General features: G+C 37.2%; 1 protein-coding gene across 4 annotated transcripts in view; it reads left to right on the forward strand.

Annotated features, from left to right (window-relative positions):
- LOC137250480 (synaptic vesicle glycoprotein 2B) overlaps nucleotides 1-24,375 on the forward strand; it is a 79,700-nt gene that overhangs the window by 51,706 nt on the left and 3,619 nt on the right. For all 4 annotated transcript variants that reach the window (XM_067783363.1, XM_067783362.1, XM_067783366.1 and 1 more), the window contains 2 exons: nucleotides 10,184-10,431; nucleotides 10,493-10,664. In XM_067783363.1, the coding sequence (XP_067639464.1) occupies nucleotides 10,184-10,431; nucleotides 10,493-10,664 (420 nt within the window). The remainder of the gene's footprint in view (nucleotides 1-10,183; nucleotides 10,432-10,492; nucleotides 10,665-24,375) is intronic.

A 24,375-nucleotide genomic window follows, 5' to 3' on the forward strand; every position in this document is an offset into this window, starting at 1 on the left:
AGGCAACAATATGTTCAATATACGAAAGTATATGGTGAAGTTTGAAGCTTCAATCTGTTAAATTGGGTAAGATATTACAAAAATCCTCTTTTTCTGAAAAATCGGTTGTATGGAGGATATATACTATAGTGGTCCGATCCGGTCGGTTCCGACAAATGTCTAATCGGACACCCAAATACACCTGCTCACCAAATTTTATCAAGATATCTCAAAAATTGAGGGACTAGTTTGCATACAAACAGACAGACGGACAGACGGACAGACGGACATGGCTAAAACAACTCAGCTCTTCAACCTGATTATTTCGGTATACTTAATGGTGGGTCTATCTATTTTCCTTTAAGGACTTACAATTTTCGGTTTCGTGACGAAATTAATATACCATTTCATTTTCATGAAAGGTATAAAAATAGGTAGGTAATCTGTGTGAGGATGCAAAGCTTCACGTTTTTTGTGGTCTGCATGTAAAAACTATGGCTACGAATCACGTATTTCAAAAATATATGACGTAAACGTAACTATTTGATGAAATTTGATGAATCTTGAAGCTTCTAGCCGTAAAAAAGGGGTCAATATGACAGTTTATATGAAGTATATAATATATATACCACCGATCTCTATGATTTTTTCAGACAACAATATATGTTATATACGAAAGCATTTTGTGAAATTTGAAGCTTCTAACTGTTAAAACGGGATAGAAATTGCGCAAAGTTTCTTATCTGAACAATCTGTTGTATGAGATATATACTATGTATATCACCGATCTCAATGATTTTTTCAGACATCAATATATGCTATACACGTAAGCAGTTGGTGAAATTTGAAGCTTCTAGCTGTTAAAATGGGGTAGAAATTGCGAAAAGTTTCTTATCTGAACAATCGGTTGTATGAGATATATACTATATATAAAACCGATCTCTATGATTTTTTCAGACAACAATATATGCTATATACGTAAGCAATCGGTGAAATTTGAAGCTTATAGCTGTTAAAATGGGGTAGAAATTGCGAAAAGTTTCTTATCTGAACAATCGGTTGTATGAGATATATACTATATATACAACCGATCTCTATGATTTTTTCAGACAACAATATATGCTATATAAGTAAATATTCGGTGAAATTTGAAGCTTCTAGCTGTTAAAATGGGGCTAAAATTTGCGAAAATATATATATATATACTATATATACCACCGATCTTTATGATTTTTTCAGACAACAATATATGCTATATACGTAAGCATTCGCTGAAATTTGAAGCCTCTAGCTCTTAAAATAGGGCAGTAATTACGAAAAGTTCCTTATCTGAACAATCGGTTGTGGGGGATATATACTATATATACGACCGATCTCATAAATTTTTTCAGGCAACAATATGTTCAATATACGAAAGTATATGGTAAAGTTTGAAGCTTCAATCTGTTAAATTGGGTAAGATATTACAAAAATCCTCTTTTTCTGAAAAATCGGTTGTATGGAGGATATATGCTATACTGGTCCGATCCGGTCGGTTCCGACAAATGTCTAATCGGACACCCAAATACACCTGCTCACCAAATTTTATCAAGATATCTCAAAAATTGAGGGACTAGTTTGCATACAAACAGACAGACGGACAGACGGACATGGCTAAAACAACTCAGCTCTTCAACCTGATTATTTCGGTATACTTAATGGTGGGTCTATCTATTTTCCTTTAAGGACTTACAATTTTCGGTTTCGTGACGAAATTAATATACCATTTCATTTTCATGAAAGGTATAAAAAGTGGGTGTGGTCCTTAACCGATTTCGCTAATTTTTCTTCAAAGCCTTCCCTATAGTAAAGGCAACCTCTTTACCGAATTTTGTTACGATAGGTTTAACGAGTTTTGATTTAAGATTAATAATATTTGTAAAATTGATTTTTTTTTTAAATTTTTATCAAGAGTCTCAATATCAGTCCACGTGTCAAATTTCAACATTCTAGGCGTATTATTTACTAAATAATCATATTTTTTGTGTTTTCCAAAATGTTATATATATAAAAAGTGAGCGTGGTTATGATCCGATTTCGATCATTTTCAATACCAATATATTCTGGATCCAGATAAGCTCGTGTACCACTTTTGGTGAAGTTATTTCAATATTTAGTCAAGTTATCGTGTTAACGGACGGACGGACATGGCTCAATTAAATTTCTGAATTTTGACTTCTGAAAGTTGACTTCTGCAATTTGACTTCTGAAATTCGATTTCTGAAATTTGACTTTTGAAATTAGACTTCTAAATTTTGTCTTTCTGAAAAAGGGTTCTGACTAATGTTTTCTGGAAAAATGTGTTTGTGAATTTATGGGGGGCATCCAAAAACCGTCGCTACAAAATTTTGAGCTTCGCTAACAACGTAAAAATTGTTTGAAAAGGAATCCCCTTCTTAAGTATTACTTTCTTCGATTGACACTCGATTCGACTCGAGAATTCGATTACTGGTTTCGTGGTACGACTAAACCGGAACAACTTTAAATGTTGATGTTAATTCCGTGTGAAAACGATGCAACCTTATACTTAAGGAGAGTGAAAGATCTTCCGAGAAAATATAACTGCCCCCATTGCTTTTCAGTTTGTGGCCATCTGTGAAGACGACCAGATTAAGAGTAGAGGTGTCGTCGTACTAATAAAATTAGTGCACTTAGTCATGAGCCAAAAAATTCTGTCTAAATGTCAAGTGCGTCTAAAAGTCAAGTACAGAAAAATACTATGAGTGACTAGCACTTAAAATAGAAAATACATACGAATGCCCCGCAACACATATGTCCCATACATATATGACATTGTTGAGTATAAGCTGAAATCATAGTCGCTTTAACTCAGTAGCACGTTGGTTTCGTGTGTAATACAGTGTATACTTCGTTTATTATCGGGTTTTCTTTAGCACTGTATTCTGTTTAGTTTCGTGTACATCGTTGTGTTGCTAGCGTCAGAAGACTGATATGACTATATTCATTTTATTGCACTATTAGTCTTACTTATTCCAATTAGTGTTTTCGTATAACACAGTTGACTTTCTTGCTCAATAAGACAATTGAGTACTGAACTGCTTCGTGGCTTATGAGCGGTTATTCATTTTACGAAGCATCACTATGTAAATGTGTTTTAGTGGATATAAGTGCTTGATATTCTTTGTTTGTGTACGCACTAATACTCATTTTTTGGTTAGTCCACTAATACCCTAAAAGGTTGAATAATAGCAGCTCACTGGTGTCGTCCTATTTGTGCCGCTCTGGGGTGAACGCATTGTCTAGATATAGGTGCGTTGCAGTATAAAATGGTTGCATTAATTTCCCTTAATTTTAATTACCTTTTCTCTACATTCTTCACCAAATACATAGCTGTGCGGATGTCACACCACAATTTTATTCGGCACCACAAATTATTCAGCCTAATTCTAAAAAAAAATTCCGTGCGATTGTTTTCCCTTCTCCCATTCCTCGTATTCTAAAAAAAAATTCCTTGTGTGTTTTTTCACTTCTCCCTTTCCTCCTATTCTGAACAATGTTCGAAAAAGAGGAAACCGGTTATGGGAGAAAAGTAGGTATTATGAATGTAAGTGAGAGGGAGATTTCTCTGCCATTTCTTAAGAGTTTCCACTTGTTAAATTAAAGGGAATGCATCAAAATAGTTAAAGGAAATTTGTTCTTTTAAGAAAGAACACTTATTTGTACAAATTTGCGCTAAAATATGTACATCCTACCACAATATTCTTTATTTTACTCATTTCAGTGAATACCACATGAAATGCAATACTGTGCATTGTTTATATTGTAACGAATTTACTGAACTTCCTCTTATTTGCAACCTTCTACTAACGTTCGAATCACTAAACTGTTGAATAAATAACTCCACTGTTCAATAATGCAAAATGGCCTTTATTAAAGTACTTCACAATAATACTTCTACCCCTCAAAGATAGCGTGTTTAAATCAAGCTAATTACTGATTCTCAGATTTACCTCCTTTTATACTATGTGATTTCCTCGTTAGCATACTTCTAGGCATTTCTAGCATTTAACTTAGTTACCAGCTATAAAATTAACAGCTATAACTACAGATGCACGTTATACGTTATAGCTTCTCATATGCGCGTGTAAATGTGAGTGATACTTGCACAAATGATTGCCTACTTTTGTGAGCATCTCAGATAAGATATGTGTTTATGCGTTCCTCTCCGCTGCGTGTACGTACATATGTGTAGACATAATGATTGATTCGTTTATGTAGATACAAGTGACTGCTTGCTTTATTGTTGTTGTGGCTTTATTTACTTAGTATCAGATTAGTGATGTGAGTATCACTTACAGCCTGACTCTAATGTGGTAACAACTTTCTTCACCACGGCAACTTTCTTCATGTGGTAACTTTTGTACCCTTTTGGTATTCTGCCCACGAAAGTAGCCGGATAATTGTTTATCCACTAAAATAGGTGGTAACATCGATGTATCCACACAAAAGCTGTTGTTTAGAAAAAAGCAATACTGAAAAATAAAGAACTATGAGCGCAAATAAGTAAACATAATAGTAAAAAAAGTGTTGCCTCTTGCTATACATATTTGTTTCCATGTACTTTCACAGTATATATTACAATATAGCTATGTAAAAACGTATGCATGTATTCACATATGTATATACACATCGTCCCGTTTATTCGTTAACATCGTATCTACGAGTGACACATTTTCGGTAAAGCCATGGCGGAACCATACACGGTGGCAGCATGGTGACATACCTACAAACATAAATAAAAATTCCATGTACTTCGTTTTTGTAAATTTGATGGACAAATGTCAAAATCGTACTGCGCCGGAAGTTGATGTATCAAATTAAATAAAAATGTTTATATTCGGCTGTCCCATGCTGCCACCTTCTATCGTTCCGCCATGGGTAAAGCGAAGAAAACCAACTTTAAATTTCACCACAGACACTGGTGAGTTTTTCGGTGGTGACAGTGTTACCACTTTGGCCAGAATCGCGAATAAAACAACTGGTAACGATTTTCGGTTACATAATGTTCTGGGTACTATTTTACCGGTAACGCTAAGAATCGGGCCGTTAGTGTCACTAACATTCGTCCCGATCAGACAAACTTCCTGTTCTAAACGCCGCCAGCCTTTCCAGATGAACCACTTTCATTTTGGTTCGTGGTTTACCAATGGTTTGTATGCGGTAAACTACATCTTTGATCCGTTTTACAACTTTGTATGGGCCTTCCAAATTACACTGCAATTTCGGGGACAAACCCATTTTCCGGTGTGGGTTGTATAACAGCACCAAACCTCCTTCCTGAAAACCTTCCGAATTAATTGCTTTATCGTATCTGGCTTTCATCTTGTCACTCATAATCTTTGTGCGTTGCCTTATCAGATCATGTATTTCTCTCAGCTATTCTTCCAAAACACCAGTGGATTTCTTGACATTTCTCTCCGCATCGGCATCTATCCCAAACTTCAAATCAGCTGGCAGTCGAAGGTCATTGCCAAAAATTACTTTTTCAGGGGTTTGGCCCGTTGTCTCATGCACTGCTAATCGGTAAGAATCAAGGCTAATGGTATGCGGGTATCCCACTCTTTATGGAACTTGTCTACTACTTTCTTTAAGTGCTCCTCCAATGTTCTATTGAATCGTTCCACCATACCATCGGACTGAGGATGCAATGTAGTTGTCCATGTTTTTCGAATGCCCAATGATTTACACATTTCCTGGAACCCAGCTGATTCGAAATTCCTGCCTTGGTCAGAATGTAACTTTATTGGTACACCATACCTTGCAACCCAATTCTTTATAAACACTTCTGCTACTGTTTCCGCTTCTTGATTTGGGATTGGGTATACCTCTAGCCATTTGCTGAAATAATCCATAACCACCAGTACGTATTTTTTTCCGCAGTTGCTAGTAGGAAATGGACCTGCGACATCCATAGCGATCCTTTCAAATGGCGCACCTGAGTTATATTCCTTCATCTGGCCATGACTTCGGGTTTTGGGCCCTTTCGCTCTGCTGCAAACCTCGCAGTTCGCAATCCACTCAGTGACCGACTGATGGCAACCCACCCAATAGAATCTCTGTTTAATCTTCTCGAGCGTCTTCGTGATTCCAAGATGACCTCCGCTTGGACCATTATGCAGCTCGCTGAGCACGTCAGGAATCCTCTTTCTGGGAACAACTATCAGTTTCTCTTTGCATTGACCATCCTCACTCTCCCATACTCGATGCAAGCAACCGGATATCAATTCTAAACTGTTCCACTGTGCCCAATATGACTTCGCAATGGGACTCTCTGCTGACATCTCCTCTCTATTTGGTCTTTCGTTTCGCTCGAGCCCTTGCATAACATGTGACAGATCAGTATCTTCTAGCTGACACTTCCTTAGTTGTCCCTTGGCCCATTCATCCGTACATATTATAGTCATTAGCCGGACATCTATAATGTCTTCTTTAGCCTCGACCTTTGAACAGTGCTTGCATTCCAAACTACATGGTCTTCGTGACATTGCATCAGCATTTCCATGGATACTACCTTTTCGATGCTCAATGGAGAAGTCATAGCTTTGTAGTCGCTCGATCCACCGTGCCAATTATCCTTCCGGATTACGGAACTGCAGAAGCCATTTCAAGGCTGCGTGATCTGTCCTGACGAGGAATCGCTGGCCGTGGAGGTATTTGTGAAAATGTTTAATGTACTCTACCAATGCCAACAGCTCTCTCCGTGTAACGGAATAGTTCCTCTCTGGTTTTCCAATCGAACGGCTGTAACATGCAACTACCTTCTCCTGTCCATCGACCAGTTGTTATAAAACGCCTCCTATAGCATATCCACTCGCATCTGTATCTAGAATAAATGTAGCTCCTGGAATCGGATATGCCAACATTGGGGCAGAGCACAAACACTCCTTCAATGTTTGGAAAGCCACTATGGGCTACGCTGGAAAAGTTTGGTACAAATCGGCGGTAATATGTGCACAGCCCAAGGAAACTTCTTAATTCATGCAAGTTCTATGGTCTTGGCCAACCCTTTACTGCCTTTATCTTTTCATTCGCTGTACAGATACCTTCTGTCGTTACCTTGTGATCCAAATAATATACTTCCTTTTTAAACAGCCAACACTTTTTGGGACTTAGTTTCAGACCAGCGCCAGCCATTCTCTGGAAAACATCCTCCAAGTTCTTAAGATGTTCATCAAAGTTCTTGCCCAATACGATGATGTCGTCCAGATACACCAAGCATGTTTTCCAATGTAGTCCTTTCAGTACCTGGTCCATGAGTCTCTCAAAAGTAGCTGGTGCATTACAAAGTCCAAAAGGCATCACTGTAAATTGCAAAAGACCATCACCGACACTGAAGGCTGTTTTCTCTTTATCTTCCCCATTCACCTCAACTTGCCAGTAGCCGCTTTTCAAGTCCAGTGTGGGAAACCGTTTCGTACCACAGAGCGAGTCCAGAGTATCGTCAATTCTTGGCAATGGGTAGCTATCCTTTTTCGTAACGTCGTTAAACTTGCGGTAGTCCACGGAAATCCTCATTTTCCCATCCTTCTTCTTCACAAGTACCACCGGTGAGCTCCATGGACTAGCTGATGGTTCGATTACGTCGCTGTCGCTCATTTCTTGTACGATTTGACTCAGAATTTCCCGCTTCGCCAGTGGAACACTACGAGGAGCTTGACGTATCGGCCTCGCGTCTCCAGTGTCAATTGGTGCGGCCTGGTTTGAAACCATCCTGGTCAAATATGTTTGCGTACTTTAGGAGCAGTTGCTTTGCCTTACTCTGATAATCTTGATCTAGCCCCTCCGTTCATGCCGTGATGTCATTTGAAAGACCAGTATTGCTAGTTGAAACGTGTTCCTGGAGCTGTTAGTTAATAACTACTTCAGCCTCTTGGCATCTTCCCAATATAGCTCCTTTTGTCAGTTTGAGTGGTGACTTGAACTCATTGAGTTCTCTTACCGGAATACGTCCACCTTGTTTTGTCATAGCCAGCGTTTTCCCTATAAGTATGTTCGGTATTGATTTGTTTGCTGCTTCGGCAACCCACAATTTGTTTGTCCCAAAATCTCCATCAACCTTTGCCCAGATGACTGCTTCTGATTTTGTTGGTATTTGCTGACCCTCTTCCACCAGCACTCGTTTATTGCTGTAGCCTCTCTCGTAGCCCAAATTAAGTGGCACATCCATTTCCTTGTATCTCATCGTCTTGCTTTGCATATCGATCTTGATGCCTTGGTCGATTAAGAAGTCCACTCCAGTTATGATTTCATCAACGATCTCTGCCACTATAAAATTGTGCACTACCATGACGTTCCCAATTGCCACTTCACATGCTACTTCTACTAGAACCGTGGTGTCTTCTCCAGTGGCTGTACGCAATCTTGCTCCATGCAATGGTCTTATATTCTTGTTGACTCAATCCGCTCGAATGATGGAATGAGATGCACCCGTATCTACAGTCACTAAACGTTCCTTTCCATCCACATGTCCTCCGACAGTAAGATTGCTCGACCTTCTTCCAATTTGCGAGATAGAGACTATGGGGCATTCAATTGAGGGAGCCAGCTGTCGCCCCTTGCGGCTGAATATCTTTAGTTTAACCATTGAGTGGACTTGGAGATTAGCTCATCTCCGCCAGCTCTGCGTTTACGGCCACCCACATTGTTGGAAATATTAGGACCGGTGTTGCAATGACGTGCAATGTGACCTGGGTTGCTGCACTTGAAACATTTCATAACTCCCGCATTTTTCTGTTGTGATCCCTTCATTGCTTTCAAAATTGTGTCTACCCACTCTGGCCTTTCTACTTCCACACGATGGGCTTTGTGTGCTGGTTTATTCAATAGTGACGCCGTTTCCTGAGTCAATGCATGGGATATCGTTTCAGCAAATGTTTGCTTTGAGTTCGCGTATTTGGCTCTCTTCGTTTCGACGTCCCGTATGCCGTTTATAAAGCTCTGAATCTTTGCCCTTTCAGTGTATTCCACGGGTGCGTCCGCATTTGCAAGATGAGCCAATCTTTCAATGTCCGAAGCAAACTCCTGCAAAGTCTCGTTAGATTTTTGGCAGCGGTTTTGCAATTCTATTTGGTAGATTTGTTTCCTGTGTTCGCTTGCGTAACGTCGTTCTACAGCGGCCATCAATGCTTCATAGTTGTTCCGCTCTCCTTCGGGAATCGTCCGTAGGATTTCGGCTGCTGGCCCCGTCAATGCTACGAATAGAGCTGCAACTTTATCTTCAGCATTCCAGTTTTTCACTGCTGCGGTCTTCTCAAACTGTAGCTTAAAGACCTGGAAAGGGACAGAGCCGTCAAAAGATGGAGTTTTTACCTTCGGATTGCTTGCTGAAACAGCTGGGCGATTTAGTTGCAGCTCCTGTATACGACCTCTCAATGTTTCAATCTCGGCATCGATTTTGTCCTCGAGTTGTAAAATTTTTGTATCTTGTGCCTCCAGCTTCGATGATACCCTTATCTCCTGCGCGAGGATATGCAAGCCTCTTGTCCTTTGAACTGTTCAGCCAACTGAGATGTCATATATGTCTTCTGTTCTGCCAGTTGAGAAGACACTGTCGATGGTTGAGCAGATATTGCAGCCAACATCGTGTTCAAGTCTGTGCTCGTAACTGTTTGCGATATTTCGTTTTTCTCTTCAATTTTTGTTGTTGTCTCTTCCCCATCAGGATGAAAGACATCATCGTCCACATTAATTCCTTCCGACTCCATAGCGTCTCGTAGCCGTGCTTGAAGTTCGATCTTATTGCCGGTTGTATTCAATCCACGGTTCTCCAACTCCTTTTTCAGTTGCTGGATGCTTAATTCACTTAACTTTGCCATGTCCAAGTTATATTTGCAATCTTAGGAATTTATTCAACAATCCCACTTCTGACAATTTGAATATTTTATTGATAGCATGTCGGACAAAAATTATTTTTATTATCCCTTATTTATACTTGTAAATATCGCCGAAGTAGCTTTTTACTTGGTTATTTGACATCCGATTCCTTCTATCGTTTTCAAACAAAGTTGTAACAGTAATATAATCTACAAAACCCTCATCTTTATCCAAACTGCCAATCCATAGGAAACTTGTATAGGTTAAAGATCCCTTAGTATTATCTTTATCTTATTATGGATGGTGACAATTGTTTTCAATAATTTTGCAGATCAAAGAACTTATTAACGAACTAAGTACTTCAGAAAAAACTTATATACCAAATGTCAGCGTATATGCAATTGAAGAATCAATACCAAAAGAGCAGCAAACTAACGCCATCAACAAAATTCCTAAGAATGATGAGAAGCCCAAAGTTGGGCTTCGGCAGGGTTGGGAACAATTGCGTCCACTACTTAGGAAACCCTACCTTGGCCTTTCGCTACGTGTTTATCTCATGAATTTCGCTGTTTTAGTTGGGTAAGGTAAATAATTGTATCTTTATATGTTTTTTAATTTTAAATAAACCTTAATTTTTAAGACAAAACACATTGCGACTATGGGTTCCACAAATGTTCGCGTCAATTGAGGAATATGAGCAGATGTATGGCACAGCAGGTGCTACAATGTGTACTATTGTGGAGTATAGCGTCAATAAGACTGAAATATTGAAGACACAAATAAGAGATTTTGAAATGGACAAATGTGAGGTGGTGAGTTGAAAAATTGGTGCCTTATGAAAATTTAATTTCATTTTTATTTTTACAATAGTAGTATATACCCCCACAGCATGAAATATTTCAGGAGTTCTTACATTTATTGTAGGAATATTTTTATTGTAATATTGTTTTTGACATGTTGCTGACGCATTAAGGAAATATTTTCACTGAAATTTTTGATGACATATATCTGTGCAATATCCATACTTTAATGGTGGTGTGGTGGTAGCGTGCTCCGTTATTTCAATTAGAATAAAGTTTTCCTCGCCATGTTTTGGCCATGAGTGTATTTTTGTCATGAAAAGCTTCTCAGTGAAGGTTTAATGTGGTCATATTAATCGTTCCCGAGATGGTCGGGCTAGTACCTTCGGATATATATCCGGCAAAAGACCATCAACATCGATTACACTCCCCAAAACCTTCGGGTAGTGTCTTTATCGTTAATACAACAACAACAACAACAACAGCGTATCATTGAATCTGTTTCGGTACTCGCACTTGCGAATGCGTAGAGACCCGTAAATCTTTCGAAGAACTTTTCTCTCGAACACTCCCAGAGCCGCCTCATTTGATATTGTCATGGTCCATGCTTCTGCACCATATATCAGTCTGGGTACGATAAGTGACTTCTACCTACCTAATCCAAAGTAGCTCATAACATATGACCGGAAAATTGACCTTTTTTACTTTGTTGATGTGAGGCTTAAATCCCGCCAGCTAAAAATGCTTATGAAGTTGACATTGATTAATATGCGGATTCATGAAATTCACAAGTAGATTAATAATTGTGATAAAAATATTCCTGGATACAAAATATGTATATTAACTACTTACTAATATTACCTCTGACAATATTTATATCTGTGTTTCTGTATACTTTTAATAACGTACTTTTATTCATGGTATTAACAAAAAGCAACAGAGCAAAAATTGTGGTATTTCGGGATGGGAAATTCGTTCGGAATAAAGACCCAATCGTCATCTGAGACAATAATAATATGCTTTGGCACAATTTATGTATGTGGATACATATTGTAACGATTTTAGAGAAATTCCGCTTATTTGCAACCTTCGGCTAACGTTCGTATCGCTAAACTGTTGAATAAAACACTCCAATTTTCTGTATTACAAAATGGGCTTTATTAGACTACTTTGAGAGTACTTCACAATTAAACTTCATTTCGCAACTAATAGCGTGCTTAAATATAAACTGATTACTGACTACTCAGCTTTCGCTGCTTTTATACTCTCTGTTTCCTCGTTCACCCATTTCTCCTAAGGTTTAGTAATTTCGTGAACTTCATGCTTGGTTATCAGTAAATTCATGTACATTTGTAGTTTGTATCCATATGCGTGTGTATATGTGAGTACTATTTCGGCTGATGATTACATATGTTTGTGCGTATCTCTCCGTTGCCTTGTATGTATGTGAGTAAATGATGATTGATTTGTTTACGTACACAGGAGTGGCAGCTTGCTTTATTGTTGTTGTGCCAAAGAGTATATATTTGTTAAGAGGCGTCACTCGATACTTTGTTGTTGCCAAAGCAACCCTGTCATGTCGAATGTGATTCTCAAGGAAGTTTTGTTTAGTTTTTTTAAATTTAATCCTATATAGTTATGCGGTAAAGTGACTTTGCATAATTACGATTTTTGGAAAGAGAATTCATTAATTAATTTAATACAATCAATAAAATAAACACAAATACCCCACGAAAATGTATAGAAGGCGTTTTTATAAATACATCTGATAAAAAAAACCAACGATTACCTTGAGAAAACATCGAGTAATTTGCTTTGGCAACAACAAAAGTATCGAGTGACGCCTCTTGACAAATATATACTCTTTGGTTGTGCCTTTATTTAACAAGTAAGGAGGGCTAAGTTCGGGTGTAGCCGAACATTACATACTCATCTGTCAAATTACAGCTTGCAAAACATTTAAGCTACCTTCTTTTAACAGCGGGCGGTGCCACCCCCATTGTCCAAAATTTTACTAATTTTCTATTCTGCGTCATAAGGTCAACCCATCTACCAAGTTTCATCGCTTTATCCGTCTTTGGTAATGAATTATCGTACTTTTTCGGTTTTCTGAAATTTTCGATATCGAAAAAGTGGGCGTGGTTATAGTCCGATTTTGTTCATTTTAAATAGCGATCTGAGATCTGGAAGAACTTGCATACCAAATTTCATTAAGATACCTCAAAATTAAAGTTATCGCGTTTACGGAAAGACGGAAGGACGGACGAACGGACGGACATGGCTAAATGAATTTCTTGTTTCGCCCAGATCATTTAGATATATAGAAGTCTATATCTATCTGGATTAGATTATGCCGTTACGGATTACCGTTTGAAAATCAACAATAAAATAATGGTACCTTCACACCACGGTGGCCGCTTTTTTATAAATGGAAGTCTGTATCATATTGTTTTGTTTACGCCGTAACGGCGCACAGTGTGATATATCAACAACCTAGCTGATATAAAGTCACGATTGGAATAAATAATTAATTTTTCTAGCTCTACTCACCAACTAACGCTTTTACATAACAATAAATATATTATTTGTAAAAATGTATTATTATTTCACCACTTTTTAAGTTTTTATTGAGCTAAATAAATTTAAATTAAGAAAGGTTATATCAAAGTTAGAAAAATTCATTAGAGAAAATGTATTAGCGTGAAGAAAAGCATATTTTTGTATGTAGTAATAGTAATTGCAATAAACTTAAATAAATGTACTCAAAATAAAAAAAATCCATGTCGATAACGTTATGTTAATCATTTAAACTAGAATCGAACTCTACATCTAAGTCTAAGATGTCGGAGCCTTGGTCAAAATTTGCTTCTGGGTTTGACAATAGTTTAAGTACTTCTTTGTCGAATGCTTCATTTGCTTTAAATTCACTCGAGCTCTTTCCTGAAATAGAGTATATTAGGGGATCGGACGACAAAAATAATATATTGAATAAATCTTCTATTGCATATTTACGAGACATCTTTCTTGTAATATTTCGCCCGTAGCTCTTAAAATCTTTAATTCTACTCTCCAGTACTTCCTCCGAGAGCTTTCCTGTTGGGAGTACTGCTTTATTAATAATGTCTGCCCCATCAATCAAAATTTTGTGAATGCTCGATGGTATGTAATACCATATGTACAAATCTACAAACATTTTTGTGGTCAAAATGGCATACTTTCGAAATGCTTCGGAATCAACGGCGAATCCACATTACATAGTTTGAAGTATGATAGCAAATCGCTTAATTAAACTTTCGTCAACTAACATTATAGCATGAAATTTTTTCTTTTCAAAGAATTAATATGATGAGTAAATGTCAACATGTCTTTGTTTAGCCCCAGATCGTATTCCTAAATACGTTTTAACTGCAAACTTTCGATTTATGTATAGAGCTACTGCCTCTTCTGGAGTATATTTAACTAACACTGATGCTGGACGAGTAAGGCATGTTATATTTTAGTTGCATCTGAATTTTTTGTGATGGTTTCTACGATTAATGCTGCATCCCACGACCTGATAACCTCAAGCTAGAAGCAGTTGCAAAAGTCAACTCTTCTTTTGAATAGTTTCTTATCAAATGTGATAACTTTTTCCTTTTCCTCTGATGACTAGCCTCCGAAAAAGATATCACTGGTAATTCCTTCTTTTTTTTAAATACGTCTACAACTTTCAAATTCACAAATTTTGAAACTGCTTTTTTATTGGAGTCAACTTTGAGCTGTCATTTTTTTCTTTTGCGTTATTTTGCTTATGCCGAATCTCGAAAAGTTCATCCCTTGAAATTGCCATATTTCCTGAAAACAAAATATTACACGAAAACCTGTATTTTCCTGCAGCTAAAGTTGTACTAATTTAGTTTTATGAATAGTAGCAAACAAATTTAGATAAAAATTACATCGGATAAACGCGGATAACGAGATTGCTGGTCTTATGAAGTCAAAACATTTCAAAAATTTTACTTAATTTAACATTATCCCACTATAACATGAAAAATTAATTCCTGTTCAATTAAAATCACAAAAATGTATATTTACTAAAATTAGCATACCTCAGAAAATAAACACAATATTATATTTTAGCAATTGAAGTATTACTCACAACAGGCCAGCAATTTAAACTTTCACATTCAATGGCAAAAGGTCGAGTTAAAACTTTTTCTCAATTGATATGCTTCCAAATAAAACTCCGTTAGTCGTTCAACTTAGTTCAAATTTCCTAGTTTTTAACACGTTTTTATTAGCTTGGCCTCTATATATCTATGTATGTATGTAACGGAATCTTTGGGCTTAATTTTCACCGGTTTCTAGAAGTCTGATTAATTTGAAACTTTGCATACGTATCAAGGACCGATGACAATGCATTAATGTGATGGTGTGGTGACATAAGGTCAACGGCCATAAGGTCAATTGGCCTTATTACCAATTTGAATGGCCAAATGGCCATACGTTTGATTTAAGCTTTGCCCACGTATCAAGGCTCGATGTCAATGCATTAATGTGATGGTGTGGTGACATAAGGTCAACGGCCATAAGGTCAATTGGCCTTATTACCACTTTGAATGGCCATAAGTTTGATTGAAACTTTGCACACGTATCAAGACTCGATGACAATGCATTAATGTGATGGCGTGGTGACATAAGGTCAACGTCCATAAAGTCAATTGGCCTTATTACCACTTTGAATGGCCATAACTGCAATGCAATAATGTGATGGTGGGGTGACATATGGTTAACGGACATAAGTTCAATTGAACTTATGACTACCCCAAATGGCCATAGATTTGAAACCTTGCACATAATGCGAAAAACGCATTTAATGATAGAAGTGGATGCATGGCACATCCACGAAAGAGCATACTGGAGCCCTTTTTAAAACGCTGTTATTAGCTTGGCCTGTATCTATCTATGTATCCATGTATGTATGTAACGGAATCTGGTGTGGAGCCGAGAGCCCCGGTAATGCAGAGCTCCGAACTCCGTTGCACCTTTTGAAGCATTTTAAGATAGGTACTTTTAGCTAGTGCAGGCCACCAGACCAAGGCACCATAAAGAAGAATCGGGCGCACAATGGCTGTGTAAATCCTGTAGGTCACCTTAGGGGAGAATCCCCAGGAGGTGCCAATTACCCTCTTGCAGGTGAACAGCTCTGCTGCTGCCTTCTTGGATCGCCCCACTATATGGTCACTCCATAACAGCTTCCTATCCAGAATGACTCCCAAATACTTTACTTGATCGCTAAACGCTAAGAACGTACCCCCAATTCTTGGCGGTGTAAGATTTGGTACTTTGTACCTCCTCGCGAAGAGGACAAGCTCGATTTTATCCGGGTTGACTTCCAAACCTGTGACGGGTTGTACTCCTGGAGCAGCTCAAGGATGTCAGCTGGGTCCGTTGCCGTCACTGGAACTCAGGCTCTAGCCCTTGGTCGTGAGGGGATATCACGCGCCCCCACTACCTTGAGGCGCGCGCCCGGATATACCACCCCTATCAGCGTGACGGCGGCCCTATAGAGGTTTACCGATCTGGCGTCGTCACAGGCAATTAGCTTGATATTGCCCAGGAACCACCCTGTATCGGTGTAAGATGGCGGTGGACCAGGGTTGTGTTTCTTAACCTTAACGGCCACCGTAGCGGGCGCGGCCTCGATCCACTTCCACTGTTGTTTCGGGATCCTGCCATCTTCGCTGCTCTCGTGTATAATGCCAATGATCTGCCTGCCCTTGGCAATTTCGACGAAAGACGGCGTCCAGCCTCCCTGTGGCTTGGCCCTTTTCGGTGCCGTGGGGTTGGATTCATCCATGGACCACTCTCGACTAAAACTTTTAAAAGTACATGAACTAAAAAATTTTAAATAAATAATATTTTAAAAAAACTAAAAAAACACGCTTTTATAGCTAACCGAACTTAAAAATAGAAAATAATTTTCAATTAAAAAGAGTTTATATAACAGTAGTAGAAGGTCAAACAATCATTTATAGTTAATCACCTCAAAATAAAATTATAATAAAATTTAAGTTATTAACAGAATAATTTAATTCACAGTAAAAAGCGTGGGGTGCTTGATATTGATTGTTACAGTCATTCTATTGGCAACTATCTGAGAGGAAATATATGAAATGTAGTCAAATGCACCCCACCAGGGATAGGATTTTAAGGCATTTGCCTACTTTGTCTGCTTCGTCGTATGTGTTAATCGCTAATATAAAAAAAGCATTTTCAAAAAGCCCCTCAAGAATTCGTTTTTTTAAAGAAAAGCAACCGGATCTCCCTCTACCCCTCAACCTGTAAAATGTAAATATTTAAAATATATATGCATATATTGTGATTAAAAAAAATTTTGCTTTCAAAGGTTTTAACGCGCTGGGGAACTTGGCTTGAGGCAGCATCTTATTTTGCAAAAAACTTCAACGAGATCAAAGAAATAGTTGAAGGTCTTGATGACGATGCGGCCTGCATTATTTTTGCGAAAAAATTGTTTGCAAATAAGGGCATCCGAGAGGAGTTGGCTTATATCCAGGCAAATTTTGGTTTCCTATTAAGCGCGGGAAATGCTTTCAAAATGCTTCAGAAAAGAGGTATTGTGTTATTCTTATACCTGTGTTTACTCGTATATATAAAGTTTCTAATTTATTGGTTTGTATTTACATAGGAGAACCTATTAGTAATCCATTGGCAATTCTCAACAACATAGAAAACAATTTAAAACAGGCCAAGGGACCAGTAGCTAAAATTATATTGGAAAAATTTTATAAAGTATTCCAATCGAATCAAGGCCTGCAAGTTATAAAAAAAGTTGCCGCAATTGTGAATGGTGAAAAGTTTGTGGAATTACCAGAAAATATAGCTATAAATGAAGTTGAGGTTTTGAATTGGGCACCATTGGTATCTGTAGATGTTGAGAAGACATTTAGTTCTTTCAAAGCTATGCTTCGGGATAATCGCATGAGATTACTGCCCGAAAATTTCAAAATGCATTTAGTAGCATTGTGCTACTATGAAAGAACCACCGGCTAAAGTAATCAACCAGTTTAAATATGTAAATATTTTTGAATATATATGCATACATGTATTTACAATGTACATTGTACATATCGAGTATTGTCGGATTGTACACCCATACTTAAATATGTACCAAACAAGACTAAAAAATAAATGCCTGTTTTTAGCCTTTTTTTAAAACAAAATTTGCCTATTTCTCAGGTTTTAGCACCTATAAATCCTATCCCTGCACCCAACGCTTTTTAATCTGAATTTAATTATTCTGTTAATAACTTAAATTTTATTATAATTTTATTTTGAGGTGATTAACTATAAATAATTGTTTGATCTTCTACTACTGTTATATAAACTTTTTTTAATTGAAAATTATTTTCTATTTTTTAGTTCGGTTAGCTATAAAAGCTTGTTTTTTTTAGTTTTTGTAAACTATTATTTATTTATTTTTTCACTTAACTACGCATTTCTAAATAGAATTTCAAAAGAATTTTTGAAATTCAATGATATACTTTTTATACTCAGTTGAGCAGAGCTCACACAGTATAATAACTTTGATTGGATAACGGTTGGTTGTACAAGTATAAAGGAATCGAGATAGATATAGACTTCCATATATCAAAATCATCAGTATCGAAAAAAAATTTGATTGAGCCATGTCCGTCCGTCCGTCCGTCCGACCGTTAACACGATAACTTAAGTAAATGTTGAGGTATCTTTATGAAATTTGGTATGTAGGTTCCTGGGAGCTCATCTCAGATCGCTGTTTAAAATGAACGAAATCGGACTATAACCACACCCACTTTTTCGATATCGAAATTTCGAAAAACACAAAAAGTGCGATAATTCATTACCAAAGACGGATAAAGCGATGAAACTTGGTAGGTGAGTTGAACTTATGACGCAGTAAAGAAAATTGGTAAAATTTTGGACAATGGGCGTGGCACCGCCCACTTTTAAAAGAAGGTAATTTTAAATTTTGCAAGCTGTAATTTGACAGTCGTTGAAGATATCATGATGACATTAGGCAGGAACGTTACTCCTATTACTATATGTATGCTTAATAAAAATTAGCAAAATCGGAGAACGACCACGCCCAATTTGCAAAGAAAAAAATTTTTAAGTCAAATTTAAAAAAAAAATTTAATATCTTTACAGTATATAAGTAAATTATGTCAACATTCAACTTCAGTAATGATATGGTGGAACAAAATACAAAAATAAAAGAAAATTTCAAAATGGGAGTGGCTCCGCCCTTTTTCATTTAATTTGCCTAGAATACTTTTAATGCCATAAGTCGAACAAAAGTTTACCAATCCTTGTGAAATTTGGTAGGGGCTTAGATTCTAGGACGATAACTTATTTATGTGAAAAAGGGCGAAATTGGTTGAAGCCACGCCCATTTTTTATACACAGTCGACCGTCTGTCCTTCCGCTCGGCCGTTAACACGATAACTTGAGAAAAAATCGATATATCTTTACTAAACTCAGTTCACGTACTTATCTGAACTCACTTTGTATTGGCATAAAAAATGGCCGAAATCCGACTATGACCACGCCCACTTTTTCGATTTCGAAAATTACGAAAAATTAAAAAAATGCCATAATTCTATACCAAATATGAAAAAAGAGATGAAACATGACATGAAATGACCCCAAATGACCCCGAGGGAGTCCCCAAAACCATCCCGAATGACCCCGACGGAGTCCCAAAAAGGTCACGGATTGACCCCGGGAGGACCCCGAGGTACTCCCCTAAACCATGCCAAAATTACCTCCAAAAGACCCCGAGGGAGTCGCAATAGCCATTCCGAAATTACCCCAAAACCCTAGGAGGGTCGCGAGGGTGCCCCTGGAATGGCCCCCAATAGACCCCGGGAGGATCCCCAGCCCAAACTGCCCCCAAAAAACCCTGCGAATACTCCCCAAAATCATCTCAATATTACCCTAAGAAGCTTCAGAACTACACGCGAACTGGTTACGCATATGGTATATTTTCAGGGCATCTCGATGGTTTATTTTTGTATTTTGAATAACTGAATAAAAACTAAAATTTTATTGTTATTCCATATTTTGTAAATAATGAATAATAACTAGACTCTTTATTCAAAATTTGCAAAAATAAGAATGGGCGGTTATCATCAATTAGAATATTTTGAATAACGAGAAAATGCTATTCATTATTCAAGAAATACTTGAATAAAAAATAAATTTTTATTCATCAATAAGAAAATTTAAAATGATGAATAATTTTTTATTTTTTATTTTGATTTCTTTCATTTCAAAATGACTCAACCCTGAGTGGGACAAGGCTTTTCACCACAAAACTTTTACGAATGTTATTGAAGCAATTCATTTTATCGGAAAATTTCGAAAACAAAAAATTTTAAAAAGTTTGTCTTTTCAATTTTAAATTTGAGGCATTCCTATCCCTATCAATGAAGCTCAAGGACGATCATTAGCTGCGAATCAAGGGATTGATGAGCGCAATATTGCATATTTTTATAGAAACGTGGGGTAAAACCCACGGGCATAAGCTAGCGAATATATAAAAATAAATGAATAAAAATTTAGAGGCGAGGTTAGATTAGGTTGAACTGGCCGGCCAATAAAAACCTTGAACCCTACTGAATGTGTCCATTATGTTACCGAAATTTGCTTGATGACCAACGAAAAACCTTAATTAGGTGCCAGGACTCATGTGATAGAATAACTCCGTCCTCTTGTTGGCGAAATTTCCCGGGACCTAGTTTAATTGCAGCTTTGATATCAGTCAACTCTGCCGCCCTAGAAGCTGTAGCATTGACCTCGCTATTGTAGAACACGAAGACAGAACTTCCTCAACCGTTTCTTCCTACATCTGCTGTTACTGACGAGGCCTAACTTATAAGCATGTGATGACAGAAGACAGAGTATAATGTATATATTAGACTGGGTCGATTTATTAACCGATATCGCGCCATCGATATTTCGATAGGATTTGGGTTCAGGAAAAAAAGTAACTTCGGAGCTTGCGAAAAAAAAATGGCGTAAGGGTAAATTTCCGCCGCTTAAGCCAAGATAAGCAGCAAAACGTTATGTTATCGAATAAAGTGGAAAGGTTATACTCTAGTCAACTTTAACTGTTTAAACTCGCACTGAGTGGTACTACCCTCATTTTTATACTCAGCTGAGCAGAGCTCACAGAGTATATTAACTTTGTTCGCATAACGGTAGTCCGTAACGGCATAAACTAACCGAGATAGATATAGACTTCTATATATCAAAATGATCTTGGCGAAAAAAGATATTCATTTAGCCATGTCCGTCCGTCCGTACGTCCGTAAACACGATAAGTTGAGTAAATTCTGAGGTATCTTGATGACATTTGGTATGAAGGTTCCTGGGCGCTCATCTCAGATCGCTATTTAAAATGAACGAAATCGGACTACAACCGCGCCCACTTTTTCGATATCGAAAATTTTGCAAAACCGAAAAAGTGCGATAATTCATTACCAAAGACGGATAAAGCGATGAAACTTGGTAGGTAGGTTGACCTTATAAAGAAGGTAATTTAAGAGTTTTGCAATCTGTAATTTGGGAGTCGTTGAAGATATCATGATGAAATTTGACAGAGCGTTACTCCTATTATATAAATAGCAAAATCGGATGACGAACACGCCCACTTTAAACAAAAAAAAATTTTAAGTCAAATTTTAACAAAAAATTTAATATCTTTACAGTATGTAAGTAAATTATATCAACATTGAACTCCAGTAATGATATGATGCACCAAAATACAAAAATAAAGGAAAATTTCAAAATGGGCGTGGCTCCGCCCTTTTTCGATATCGAAATGATGTTCTGGGTCACCCTGGTCCACATTTTCATCGATATCTCGAAAACGCCTTCACATATACAACTAAGGGCCACTCCCTTTTAAAACCCCATTAGTACCTTTAATTTTATACCCATATCGTACAAACACATTCTATAGTCACCCCTGGTCCACCCTTATGGCGATATCTCGAAAAGGCGTCCACCTATAGAACTAAGGCTCACTACGTTTTAAATATTCATTAACACCTTTCATTTGATACACATATCGTACAATCGCATTCTAGTCACCCCTGGTCCACCTTTATGGCGATATCTCGAAAAGGCGTCCACCTATAGAACTAAGGCCCATTCCCTTTTAAAATACCCATTAACACCTTTCATTTGATACCCATATCGTACAAACACATTCTAGAGCCACCCCTGGTCCACCCATATGGCGATATCTCGAAATGGCGTCCACGTATAGAACTATGGCCCACTCCCTTTTAAAATACTCTTTAATACCTTCCATTTGAAACCCATGTCATTCAAACACATTCCAGGGTTACCATAGGTTAATTTTGCCAAATGGTGATTTTCCCTTATTTTGTCTCCAAAGCTCTCACTGAGTATGTAATGTTCGGTTACACCCGAACTTAGCCTTCCTTACTTGTTTGTATTATACTTTTAATGATGTTTTCATAACATAACTTGAAAATATGTCACGCCGATTTCAATTTTTTTATAAATCTGCCATTTTTTGGGGGATGGTAACAAATGTTGCGAAATTTTGCATATATGACTTTTTGTTCCCGATGTCCAAGATAATTATTACTTTCATAAGTGACCCTCTGCGAATTTGGTGTGCGTACTACAATGGCCCTTATAAATGTATAAGTATCGAATGTTCGCTTCCTGCATTAAATAGCCTGATGCTTTCTAATTTGACCTGATATGTTATAGTTTGATATTCTCTCTTAAATCAATTTGAATTGTTAAATGCATAAGTTTACTTTTATTTATTGTTACCAGTCGACCGTTTTCATTTTGTGTCGACTTTAAATAAATACATAAATAAATAAATATGTAAATCTGACGTGCATTCCATCTTCCTGCTTATAATTGCATCATGGCCCGGCAGTATAGACATACGAGCCTGAACAGATGTGTATTTAACAAGTAAGGAAGGCTAATTTCGGGTGTAACCGAACATTACATACTCAGCTGAGAGCATTGGAGACAAAATAAGGGAAAATCACCATATAGGAAAATGAAGCTAGGGTAACCCTGGAATGTGTTTGTATGACATGGGTATCAAATGGAAGGTATTAAAGAGTATTTTAGAGGGGACATATCACCATAAAGGTGGACCAGGGGTGACTCTAGAATGTGTTTGTACGATATGGGTATCAAATTAAATGTATTAAGGAGGGTTTTAAAAGGAAGTGGCCTTTAGTTGTATATGTGAAGGCGTTTTCCAGATATCGACCAAAATGTGGATCAGGGTGACCCAGAACATCATCTGTCGGGTACCGGTATTTTATTTTTATATGTAATACCACGAAGAGTATTCCATGATTCCAAGGGCTTCTGATTTCGCCCTGCAGAACTTTTTCATTGTTTTCTACTTAATTTGCTAGGTGTCACACCCATTTCACAAAGTTTTTTCCAAAGTTATATTTTTTGTCAAAAAAACAATCCAATGACCATGCTTCATCCCTATTTTCGTATTTGGTATAGAATTATGGCATTTTTTTTTTTCATTTTTCGAAATAATCGATATCGAAAAAGTGCGCGTAGTCATAGTCGGATTTCGCGCATTTTTAAAACCAAGATAAAGTGAGTTCAGATAAGTACGTGGACTAAGTTTAGTAAAGATATATCGGTTTTTGCTCAAGTTATTGTGTTAACGGCCAAGAGGAAGGACAGACGGTCGACTGTGTATAAAAACTGGGCCTGGCTTCAACAGATTTCGCCCATTTTCACAGAAAACAGTTACCGGCATAGAAGCGTTGCCCTTCACAAAGATTGGTAAATTTTTGTTCGACTTAAGGGATTAAAACTATTCTAAACAAATTAAATGAAAAAGGGCGCAGCCACGCCCATTTTGAATTTTTTTTTTTTGTATTTTGTTGCACCATATCATTACTGGAGTTGAATGTTGACATAATTTACTTATAAACTGTAAATATATTATATTTTTTGTTAAAATTTGACTTAAAACTTTTTTTTAAAGTGGGAGTGTTCCTCATCAGATTTTGCTAATTTTTTTGGCACACATATAGTAATAAGAGTAACGTTCCTGCCAAATATCACCATGATATCTTCAACGACTGCCAAATTACAGCTTGCAAAACTTTTACATTACCTTCTTTCAAAAGTGGGCGGTGCCACGCCCATTGTCCAAAATTTTACTAATTTTATATTCTGTGTCATAAGGTCAACCCATCTACCAAGTTTCATCGCTTTATCCGTCATTGATAATAAATTAACACACTTTTTCGGTTTTTCGAAATTTTCGATATCGAAAAAGTGGGCGTGCTTATGGTCCGATTTCGTTCATTTTAAATAGCGATCTAGATGAGTGCCCAGGAACTTACATACAAAATTTCATTAAGATACCTCAAAATTTACTCAAGTTCTCGTGTTAACGGACGGACGTACATGGCTAAATGAATTTCTTTTTTCGCCCAGATCATTTTGATATATAGAAGTCTGTATCTATCTCGATTAGTTTATGTAGTTACGTGTTACCGTTGTGCGAACAAAATTTATATACTCTGTGATCTCTGCTCAGCTGAGTATAAAAATAAACAAAATTTTCTAAACAGGGTCAGAGGTTTGGCAACCACTCAGATTGTATTTCTGCCTTGAACAGCTCTCCTTTTCCGAT

This window comes from Eurosta solidaginis, chromosome 4 (genome assembly GCF_040869045.1).
Source record: "Eurosta solidaginis isolate ZX-2024a chromosome 4, ASM4086904v1, whole genome shotgun sequence".
Lineage (NCBI taxonomy): Eukaryota > Metazoa > Arthropoda > Insecta > Diptera > Tephritidae > Eurosta > Eurosta solidaginis.